The sequence below is a fragment of the Phlebotomus papatasi genome, chromosome 2 (genome assembly GCF_024763615.1).
Source record: "Phlebotomus papatasi isolate M1 chromosome 2, Ppap_2.1, whole genome shotgun sequence".
Taxonomy (NCBI): Eukaryota; Metazoa; Arthropoda; class Insecta; order Diptera; family Psychodidae; genus Phlebotomus; species Phlebotomus papatasi.
This window is the reverse complement of record NC_077223.1, coordinates 108,414,821-108,426,271: the sequence shown is the minus strand read 5'-3', so window position 1 is coordinate 108,426,271 and position 11,451 is coordinate 108,414,821. Positions and strand designations below refer to the sequence as shown.

The window sequence follows — 11,451 nt, the reverse complement described above, 5'->3', positions numbered from 1 at the left end:
GTACTTACTTTTCACAGGAAAATACCCCAATGATAGCTTGCTAAAATCCAATAAAGATTTTCCGTGGAAGATTTTTGGCAGTCTTCTGAAGAAAAAATGCAGTATTGTGGCGAAATTGCTGCAGAATGATGCCGACAAAATGGCGCACTTCCGGCCAACTGTCACAATCGTGAGTGTGTTAATTTTCTCCGTGTATGAATTCAGTGGCGCTCACACATACACTCACAAATCACCGTGGCAACGAAACACACGCCGCAAAAGCAAGTTTTTTGCCCATGGAATTGGGCTTTTGGGCAATTTTCCCTGTGAATTCCCGGTGAAAATGAGGGCAATACCCAAGTGGGTGGAGAAAATCCATGAGCCCAGTGACAAAGCTGACCATGCCAGGTAGAATCCTCCCATTTACTCCCACAATTTCCCTCAAAAACCCAATGTTTTTGTTTTTTTGCAGCATCCATGCCGTTTGTTTCCATCCCGAGGGACTGCATGTCATCGCAGGGGCTGCTGAGAAGATTCTAGTCTACGAAACCATCAATGGCAATCTCCTTGAAACCCTCCGTGGCCACAAAGAGACCATCTACACCGTGGCCTATGCGAGGGATGGCAAAAAATTCGCGTCCGGAAGCACAGACAAAAGTGTCATCATCTGGACCAATAAGTTCGAAGGAATGCTCAAGTATTCCCACAGTGATGCCGTCCAGTGCCTCTCCTTCAACCCCGTGTCCCATCAGCTGGCATCCTGTGCAATCTCTGACTTTGCTTTCTGGTCAGCAGAGCAGAAAGCCGTGCAGAAGTACAAAACTCCCGCCAGAATTAATTCCTGCGCCTGGACTAATGATGGTCAGTACTTGGCACTGGGGCTGGCCAATGGTTCCGTGAGCATTAGGAACAAGGCTGGAGATGAGAAGAACAGGATTGATAGGCCCGGAGGGGCAAATAGTCCCATCTTCGGTGTTGCTTGGAATCCTCCAAATTCCACCAATTCAGACACTCTGGCCATTGTAGACTGGTCCAAGACACTGAGTTTCTACTCGCTGGGTGGGCAGCTGGTGGGGAAAGAGCGCAATCTGGGATTCGATCCGCTCTGCGTGAGTTTCTTTCCGGACGGAGAATTCCTCGTGGTGGCCGGATGCAACAAACAGATGCAGCTCTTCACGCGGGAAGGAGTCAAGTTGGGGAGTTTGGGGGAGATGCATGAGTCATGGATCTGGTCAGTGGCCATTCATCCTCAAGGAGGATCAATTGTAAGTCAATCTATTTTCCTCACTTTCCTTGCTGTATCTTATGTGACCGGATTTATTATAAAATCAGGACAGAAATTTTTTCTGTGCTAAGTTAATTTTTCCTGCAATTTGATTGCTGCATATTCTGCAGTCCCGAATGAGTTAAATTTATTTTAAGAATTTTTACTGTATTAATATTAATTAAATTTAATTAATTCCGATTAATGATATTCATTTTACAAATTTATCAAAAAATATACTTTTTTCTTGAAGTTAACCTTTTAACGACGAGACACTTTTTACGGTCTGAAAATCAACAATAAAAATTAAACTCAGAAACATAATCAATTATAAGTCTTACATCTAACCTTGGAAAGTCCAACAGAGTCTGATTCGGTGTATTTTGTGCTTCTATGAACGATAGGGACAAAAATAGCCCAAAAATTTAAGTAATTTTTCTGGCAATACCAATGAATAATATTTTTCGCTTTAATGAAAAATATTACGTATAAGTATTGTAGTTTTTACTGACAAAAGGATTTTTCTTAAAATAAATTGGAAGTATAAAAAATAAAAAAAAATCAATTAAGAATTTGAAAATTTAAAAATTCGCAATTTTTGAGCTTAAATATTTACTACATAGCAAATAACTAGAGACTTTCAAAAAATATTCAAGATTCCTTCAACCTTCTACTTTGCAATTACATACAAACATAAGGAAAAAGTAACTTTAGGTAGTTAGGATTTTTTTTTCTTTATGGGACACCGGTGTTCCAATCGTCCTTAAAGGGTTAACTTATTTTTGCGAATAACTTTTCATTCGAATGAAGCATATGCTTCATGCAATTCTTTTGTTCTGAATATGATCTTAGCGCTTTGTGCGGAAATTGAAGGAAGTTTGGGTGTCCTAGAAAGTTTAGAAAAAAAACAAGTATTTGCCAAAAAACGAGTTTTTTACTAATCTACTCGAATTAGGTGTATATTTTGTTTTTAGGTAAAAATGTGGAACGAATTTTACTCATTCGTTTCTTTTGGGACTCTGAGTATCCAAAGCAGCATATGAATATTTTGTGAAAAACAATGTTTTTCAAACGTTTAGTTTATGTCTATCTCATTCTGTCGAACTTTAAATTCGATTACCCTAAATTTAATTTGTTATGATGTTTAAAAGAAGAAGAAGAGTATGAAAAAGTGGGATAGACCTATGCAATAGATTTGAGAAAGAAAGGGATGCGAATCTCAACTTTATAAAATTTTCCTGATCTAAAAGGTGTGCCGGAACCATTAGAACAAGAAAATTTCAATAAATCGAAATTCCCATGCGTTTTTTGTCTCAACGTTTTTCATATGTCTTTCCTACTCGATCGCACTCTTCTTCTGCCTTCCAACATCATAAGAAATTCAGTTTAGTTCAATCCAATTTTGATTGCGAAAGAAAAAGCATGAGAATTTTGATTTCATGAATTTTTCGCGATCTGAAAAGTGTATCACAGCTATAAATATTTAAATCTAATTATTCGTCGGATTATCTTCTGTATTATGCAAATTTAATTATCACAAAAGAAACCCATATTTTTTCGCGATAGGCCTTTTGGTTTAGTCAAGACACATAATTTTTCAAGTAATAGCCTTTTGGGTTAGTCAAGGCATGAACCTTTTTTTTCTGGTGGATTTAGTCTAACTTCAGGGCAGTAATGGATTGGATAGAAATCAATCTGCTCTTTTAGTAAGAAAATTCATAAGTCTGTTTGATTTTTTTTGAAAACAAATGAAATTTTGTACAAATTTATCTTTTAGCCGAGACACTTCTATACACAGTAAAAAAAATTACAACCACTATCGTTGGTAATTTTTGCACGAGCGCTATGGTTGTGAAGTTTGTGTATTGGAAATGTTGTGTATCGGCAAAGTTGTGTATTGTCAATTTTATAAAATGGCTTCCTGACTATAATTTTGATTGTAGAGCAATTTTGTTCGATTTATGTGTATTATCTGTGAAAACTCTTTGTATTAAACTAAGAAAAAAAGAAAAAAAAGAACAAAAAAATAAAAAACATGAAGAGAGGGTCTGAGACTACTTGAACACATAACCTTTGCGTTGATAGTCTCGCGCTTTCCGATCGCGCCACGAACTTGCTTACTTCTCTTAAGCAAATGGCCAAGAGTTGAATCGTCAATTTTTCTAATTTACATGATGCTTCCTCTGTTTTCTGTTATTACATAATTATTCCTCATTTTTTACGACTGATGCATATTTTAAGAATCCAATGAATGATTCCAGAAGACAATTAGGCAGTTAAAAATGCAAAAACTGTCTGAAATCTTAGAAAAATTGCAATAGTAAACAATGAAATTTTGACAGTTCTCACACAAATTTTCCCATACACAAATTTCATTACACAAACTTAATTTTACTAGCATTATGTTAGTATCGTACTACAAATATGATAGTAATTTTACAATTTACAACCAAAATGCTTGTGACAATACACAACTTTTCCCATACACAACTTTATTTCTCATACAATTTTTTACTGTGTAGAATTAAGCGATCTAATACAGTCGGTAATAGGCAAATGGATGATACATTGGACCCTCTTTGATTTTGTCTCATACATTTCACCTTTAAAAGTATTTAATTTTATTCAGGTGAACCCCTTCAGGGCTTACATTATTCTTTTTGTCATTTATTTTTGACAATACAGCAGAAGAATAACGGTTGGTGCCTTGGCTAATCATGGCTTATTCAACCGCATAATAGTTTGTGTCTTTGCTAATACCAGACTTATTCTCGTTCATATTAGATCGGTATCTTTAAAAAAGTGAAAAAGAAATCTTCAAATTTGACAAATTTGAGAAAATCGGAGGATTACAAAAACCTCTCGGCTCCGAAGATAAATAAACTTGTCTAATTTTATCCTCCACAGAGTTTTTGCTATTATTATTTTAATGTGAGAATGATTGCCGCATTATTAGTGCAAAAATCAAATAGAAGTACTAACACATAAAAAATACAAGAATTGCGAAAAACGAGTGTGGAAATTAAAAAAAAACACTTAGCCGAGACATATACTGCTACAAAACTTATTGCAAGATATATAATCAATGTTGCAAGTAATAATTTGAATGTGACTACATCCACTACATCTTACTGTCTTCTAAAAAAACTTTAGTAAAAATGTAAAGGAGAATTCCAATTATTTTGTTAAGGATTTAAGGGTTCCTGTCTTGACTGTTTTCCCTAGTATTCGCTGTGTTTTAAAATAACCAAACAGTCGTGACAGGAACCAAACAAACAAAGAAAAGTCGATAATGCAGAAGCACAAAAAGGACTAAAACAGTAAACTTTAATTCGCCCTTCCAGATCGTTGGATCTCAGGATGGCACCTTGGCGTGCTACACAATTGCCTACAGTACAGTTCATGCTCTCTATCGCGAAAGATATGCTTTCCGGGAGAATATGTGTGATGTCATAATCCAGCACTTGGTATCTGGTCAGAAGGTTCGCATCAAGTGCCGAGATCTTGTCCACAAAATTGCCATATATCGAAATCGTTTGGCTGTTCAGCTTCCGGAGAGAGTTGTTCTCTATGAACTGAATTCAGCTGAGAACCAACCAATGCACTATCGCGTGAAAGAGAAGATTGGGAAGAAGTTTGAGTGTAGTCTGTTGGTGGTGTGTGCCCAGAACATTGTTCTGTGTCACGAGAAGAAACTGCAGAGTTTGGACTTTGCGGGAGTCCTGCAGAGAGAATGGAATATGGACAGTTTTATTAGGTATATCAAAGTAACTGGAGGTCCTCCGGGGCACGAGGGATTGCTTCTGGGACTGAAGAGTGGGGAAGTGTGGAGGATATTTTTGAATAATACCCTGCCCATTCTTGTGACAACTGTTCTATCGTCTGTACGGTGTCTCGATCTCAATTCCACGAGGAGCAAACTCGCTGTTGTTGATGATGCTGGGAGATTGGTGGTGAGAGATCTCACCACAGATACCCTCCTGTATCAAGATTCAGGGGTGAATTCAGTTGCCTGGAATACTCATCTGGAATCCATGCTGTGCTATTCCCATACGGCTGGAGGATTGAGTATTCGCGTTGGGAATCTCCCACCGAGGAATCCTCAGAATTTACTGGGAGTTGTGGTTGGACTCACAGGATCCACGGCCTTTTGTCTACGTGGGAATGTCATGAGTAATGTTCCACTGGCTCTGGGAGCGACGATGTGGCAGTTTGTTGAGGCGAATCTCTTTGAGTAAGTATCAATGTTTCACCTTTGCAGCATGTTGCATGAAACATGTTTCACAATTTGGTGAAACATTTTCAGGGAAGCTTATCAAGTGGCTTGTCTTGGAGTTCCTTTGACGGATTGGGAAGGTCTTGCTCAAGCTGCCCTGGAGAATTTGCAGCTGGACGTAGCACGTGATGCTTATGTGAAGGTAAGAAATCTCCCTTGGTTGAATTTGATTCAGGAGCTGAGGGAGAAGCAGAAACGCGGGGATGTGTCCAAGGAAGTCCTCCAGGCGGATATCCTAGCGTTTGGGGGGCGTTTCAAGGAGGCAGCTAGGCTGTATCAGAAGAGTGGACAGAGTTCCAAAGCATTAGCTATGTACAGTGATCTCCGGATGTTTGATCTGGCACAGGAGTTCCTCAAGGAGGGAGATTCAGCTGACAAGAGAGAATTGGTTCGAAGAAGAGCCGAATGGGCTTGTTCGGTGCATGAACCGAGAGCAGCTGCTGAGTTACTCCTAGCAGCTGGAGAATCCGAGAGAGCCATAGAGATTGTGGCTGAACAGGGATGGTCGGATGTCTTGTTGGACATTGGACGGAGACTGGGATCGTCAGAGAAGAAGAGTCTAAATCTCGTGGCCAGTCACTTGAGGCGCCTGAAAGCGCTCCCGTTGGCTGCAGAGATCTACCGGAAACTCGGTGAAGAGGCTCAAGTTGTGCAGCTTCATGTGGAAGCTAGAGATTGGCCAGAAGCCTTTCGGCTGGCTGAGCATTTGCCCCAAGTTCTGCCATCAGTTCATCTGCAGCATGCCCAATGGCTGGCAGAATCTGATGAATTCATAGCAGCTCATCGAGCGTTTGTGCTTGCCGGAAAGCCCAAAGAAGCCACAAAGTTGCTCAGGGATCTGGCAGAATGTTCGATCAGTGAGGAGAGATTTGCAGATGCTGGCTACTACATCTGGCTGAGAGCTAAGCAAATTTTGCAGTTGCTGGATTTGCAGACGGACAATGTGCAGGAGAAGATCTCAGAGTTTCAGTCACTGATGCGTCTGGCAACCATTTACTACGCCTACAGCACACTCCACAGCTACCTCAGAGAACCCTTTACCAGCAATCCACCACTCACGCTCTTCAACACCAGCCGCTTCGTGGCCAATCAGATTGAGAAGGGAATCCCGCCAAAAGGCATCAGCATGTTCGCTGTACTGTACACACTGTCTAAGCAAGCCAAAGTCCTTGGGGCCAAGAAGCTCCATCTTCAGGTCAACAATCGCCTTCAGACGCTAAAGGCACCTCCCGGAATCCAGGAGCAAGTTGACGTAAGTAGAATTTTCCTTAAACTTCTCTTTCAGTCGACTTTCGGAAAATTCGGAATATTATCAAAGCGAAAGAGCGACCTTAGCGCCACTGACGGCGCTCAAATGAACTTACAATGTTCAGAAAAGTTGAAGAACATTAATTACCTTGCCATTTTGCTTAATAGGGTGGAGTAACCACTTATCGCCATGTTTAGGAAAAAGAAGGATTCATTTTATTATAACTTCTGAACCCTTATTACAAGATAACTCAAATTTGACATAAAGTTACTTAGATGTATTAGCTCTAGATACGTGAAAACAATAGTCCTACAATTTAATGCTGAACTACTTAAAAAACTGATTTTTATTATCAATGCAAAAATAACCACTTCGTCGCCACTTTTTACCACTTTTCGCCAGTTTTGTAACCACTTCTCGCCACCTACTTAACACCACTATTATAGTGTTAAATTTGGAAAAAAAATGTTTAATTTAAAATTGTTTAATTTAAAGTTGTTGAATTTCGTTGAATTTGGTGTTGTTGAATTTTTGTGTGTAAACTCAAAAATTGTTAAATTTTCATTTCATTTATTTTTTTGCCTTTTTAGACATTCGTAATGTTTTTTCATGTACTCGGGATCCTCCCTAATACGAGATAATTATATCTGATACTCGGATCTTCACGATATACTTATTATGCATATAAATATTTGATGTTCTATAAGACTTTTGCCCAATGAAAAGCATCTCGACTGAAGTATATGTCTTAAATGGAAATTCAACAATTTTTACACAACTTTTGTTTAAAAATTCAATAACTTTGGTTGAAATACACAAGGTTTCGCACTACAATAGTGTGAAAAATTATGATCAAACTATAATAGTGTTAATTTTTGATCATGTGACAAAAAATACCATAAAGTTGTGTATTTTTTCACACTATAACTGTGTTATCACACTTGCACATTAAAATTTTAATATGATTCACATTAATTGTCGCTGGTGAGAGTCCAAATGTGTAATTTGTGTGTTTGAATCATTTTATATTCAAAATTTGATCTATTTGTTGATAAAAAGGTAGACTTGGCCCGCAAAATGTGATATAAATTGATTTATAACATTAATGCGAAAAATTAATGCGATTTTCTCTTTAATTTTTTAATGTGAAAAATATTATGCTTTATGTGAATTTAAACTTATTTTTGCAGGCCAAGTCCACTTCTTTATCAATTATATAGAAAAACCCCAAATATTAAATGACTCAAAGACACAAATAACATATTTGGACGCACACAAGCGACAATTAATGTGAATCACATTAAAATTTTAATGCGCAAGTGTGATAACGCCGTAAGAGGAATGCAATTGGTTGGTTAATATGCCAGTCAGCAAAGAAAGGAAAAATTAAAATTGAAAAAAAAGCATAAAGCGTCATGAAAGGTGAATTTTGTGCCCCTGGTGGCGGTCCAACGAACTTAAGATGTAGGGGAAAGTACTCTCCCTTCGAACGTTCATGCCTTCGAATAATGTGAATTTTCTTTAAGTTTTCCTAAGAGACTTAAACATTTCTATTAAATGGTTGGTTTATCATCAATTGTTGATAATTCCGTGATAATTTAGTGTAAATTTCTTATGAAAAACAAAAGAAATTCACATTATTCGAAGGCATGAACGTTCGAAGGGAGAGCACTTTCCCCTATCGAAAAATTACAGGGCAAAAATTAACAGTTTTACGAATTGATTTGTAAATACAGCACAAGCAGCGTAAGAAAATATCGGAGGAAATATATTTAGGTTTCTCTAAAAGGGATTTTTGCGCCACTAGCGGCAATTGCAGGAAGTTCAGATGAACTGAGAAGTCGTAGTGCAAGTTAAAAGCTTTTTTGCTGCATCTAAAGAAGAAAGTAATCGATTGGAAAGCTTAACGGATGCAAAGGAGCGAGAGAAATAATAGAAAATAAAATATTAAATTGACATTAATGTGATTCTAGCGCCTCTGGTGGTGTTCAGAGGTAGTTACAATGCTCTAAAAAAAGTTGCAGGGCGATTAATTACTTTTTTGCAATTTGATTTCTTAATACCGAACAATCAGCAAAAGTAAATGGAGAAATAGAATATTTAGGTTTATCGGAAAGCGATTTTAGCGAAACTAGCGGCAATTGCACGAAATTCGAATGTACTGAGAAGTTGCAGTGCAAGTTTTCAGCGCAACTTATTTTATTGCATCTGAGTTAAATGTAATTGGATGGTAAATATCGGATTCATAAGCCAGACAAATTCTAGAATGAAAATATCGAAGATTTGCAGCATGTGACTTCAGCGCCACTAGCGGTAATCGGACAAACTTTAAATGCACTGAAAAGTTGGAAGGAAATAACTTTCCATCAATTTTTGTGGATAAATACTGGGCACTATATAGGACAATATAGGACAAGCAAGAGAAATATTGCTTGAAAAGTAATTTCAATTTATGTTTAATACGATTTTTGCGTCACTAGCGCCACTAGCGATGATCTGACGAACTTTGATTGTCCTGAAAACTTCCCGCGCTAATTAAATATTTCACATTGCAATCAATAGAATAATGCAATCGCTCGAAAGACCAATTGAAAAATTAAAATTTTCAGAGTTCAGCAAAATGCGATTGTTGCGCCACTAGCGGTTGTGTGACAAACTATGCATGTTCTGAAAAGTTCCAAGGCAATCAATTGTACCTTGAAATTGAGTCTAATTTAATTTTTATGGGTTACTGCAGTCGACTTATTTATCAAGTCGAGCCTCTTCTGGCTTCAATGATCCGGAGGAATTGTTGCCAATGTGCTACAAGTGTTCCAACTACAGCTCCCACCTTCAGGGAAATATCTGTCCGAGCTGCCAACAGCCATATGTTTTTTCTTTTGTGTCATTCGAAATTCTGCCCCTGGTGGAATTTCATCTGGAGTCTGATATCTCAGACTCTGAGGCTGAGCGTCTCCTGTTGGCTCCTCCGCGTGTCAACGAGAATCATCCGGATCCCTTCACGGATACAATGATTCACGAGGTAGGTGACTATTTTTCAGGGAATCAGAGTACATTCTAAGCGGATTAATGTTCTTAAGGATCTGACGGAGGCTTTTCCCGTGGCGCTCGATAGAGAGTCCCTGAGAGCCATGGACTCAAGATCGGTGTTGATTGCCAAGTGGCCAGAGCCGCTTAGAACGAGATTCTACAGAAATCTTCTGCCTGAGCTGCAAATAACTATCTGCCCTGAATGTTTCCAAGCCTTCCACACGGAAGACTTTGAACTGCAGGTGCTTCAGAAGGGTTACTGCCCATTCTGTCGAGCTTCAGCAGATAGTCTCTTCAATAGCTAAAGCACCCAGTGTAACCCTCAATTCTCAGGAGAAACTACATATCTCTATGTTTTTTTTTTGTTAAAAAAATTATTAGTACATGAAATTGTGATTTAGTCCGTCCACAATTAGAATGCATGAACAAAAATAAAGTCCGGAAAAATTAGTGAAGACAAATGACTTTGCTGCGGATGGATTGTTTACCTTTTCTTCTTCGAAAAGGGGGAGAAAGGGTCATTTGGCTGTGGCGATATTTCCTATAAATAAATTCCAGTGAAGGAGCATCCATGGTGTTGGTGAGTGGTGAGAGACACGCCCAGCAAAGTAGCTAAGCTACTTTTCAAACACGCCCACGTTTTTCATCTCTTTCTGCCTTGCTTTGGTTTTTGGTATCATCCCATTGAAGAATGCAGATGGGACATTCAGTGGATTCTCGATGGAAAGCTTCCATATTTTCGATAGACATTCTTAATTTTGTCTTTGTGGATTTTACCAACTTCTGATTTTCGGCGACCCCTCCCCACAATTTGTTTATGAAAATAATGAAATATTCCTAACAAGGAGAAAACTTTTCGATCAGGATAATTTCATGAATTCAAAATTCACATTCCTTTCATTTCAAACGTTTTGCATAGGCCTCTATTCCACTCTTTCGCACTCTTCTTCTTCTTTTGGACATCATCACAAAGTCAATTTCAGTCATGAATCTTGCCCTATAGCCAACGACCGCAGCGATTCCACTGGATTTCCAGCAGCCTTTTCTGGCATGTCCGCTGATTTTACCGCTAAAAATCCGCATGGAATTTCCTGGATTTTACCGCTCAAAATCCACGTAAGCTTCCGAGATGGAATTTGACGCTAAATTTCTTCCTAGCGTTCCATGGACATTTGCGGAACTCTGTATAGGACTGTCTAAAGAAATGTTCGCGAGTTTCCATGGACTTTTTCTGACGAATATTTCCACGGCTTTTCCTATGGATTATTAGCGTATAATCGGCAGTCAGCCCTTTAAAAATTTGGAAAAATCCTCTTTATTTCCACGGAATTCTCCGTGAAAATTTCCATGCAACGGCCAGTGGATTTTTTAAATACATTTTTCTTCAAAATAATTCCAAAAATTGATTAAAAATTTCGTGGAACTTTCATAGAGAATTTCCAGAAAAGAAAAACATCCACAAATATGGACGATCAGTGCCAATTGGCAGCTTAGAACTTGGAGAGTCTTCATCTATCAGACGAACACTCAATTGTTCTACTTTTGAATTGAAAATATTGCTACCATATCGTTCATTTGAGTATGTCTAGCTCGCAAGAATTATAGCGTTAGGGCGAAAAATAATTGCAGAATTTTCGCGCTTACTTCCATGGA

At 38.2% G+C, this 11,451-nt stretch overlaps 1 protein-coding gene across 1 annotated transcript; it reads left to right on the top strand.

The window, feature by feature from the left end:
- The first annotated feature begins 124 nt into the window (after positions 1 to 124).
- Positions 125 to 10,253, top strand: LOC129800744 (intraflagellar transport protein 122 homolog). The gene is made up of 6 exons (XM_055845358.1): positions 125 to 387; positions 452 to 1,244; positions 4,588 to 5,477; positions 5,550 to 6,771; positions 9,506 to 9,790; positions 9,849 to 10,253. The coding sequence occupies exons 1-6, from the start codon at positions 140 to 142 to the stop codon at positions 10,101 to 10,103; spliced, it is 3,693 nt and encodes a 1,230-aa protein (XP_055701333.1). The 5' UTR covers positions 125 to 139; the 3' UTR covers positions 10,104 to 10,253.
- Positions 10,254 to 11,451: the final 1,198 nt, after the last annotated feature.

Coding starts and splice junctions, on each gene's coding strand:
- LOC129800744 (XM_055845358.1), top strand. CDS start 140: ATGGCGCACTTCCGGCCAACTGTCACAATCGTGAGTGTGTTAATTTTC. Junction 388..451: donor GACAAAGCTGACCATGCCAG/GTAGAATCCTCC, acceptor GTTTTTTTGCAG/CATCCATGCCGTTTGTTTCC. Junction 5,478..5,549: donor GTTGAGGCGAATCTCTTTGA/GTAAGTATCAAT, acceptor AAACATTTTCAG/GGAAGCTTATCAAGTGGCTT.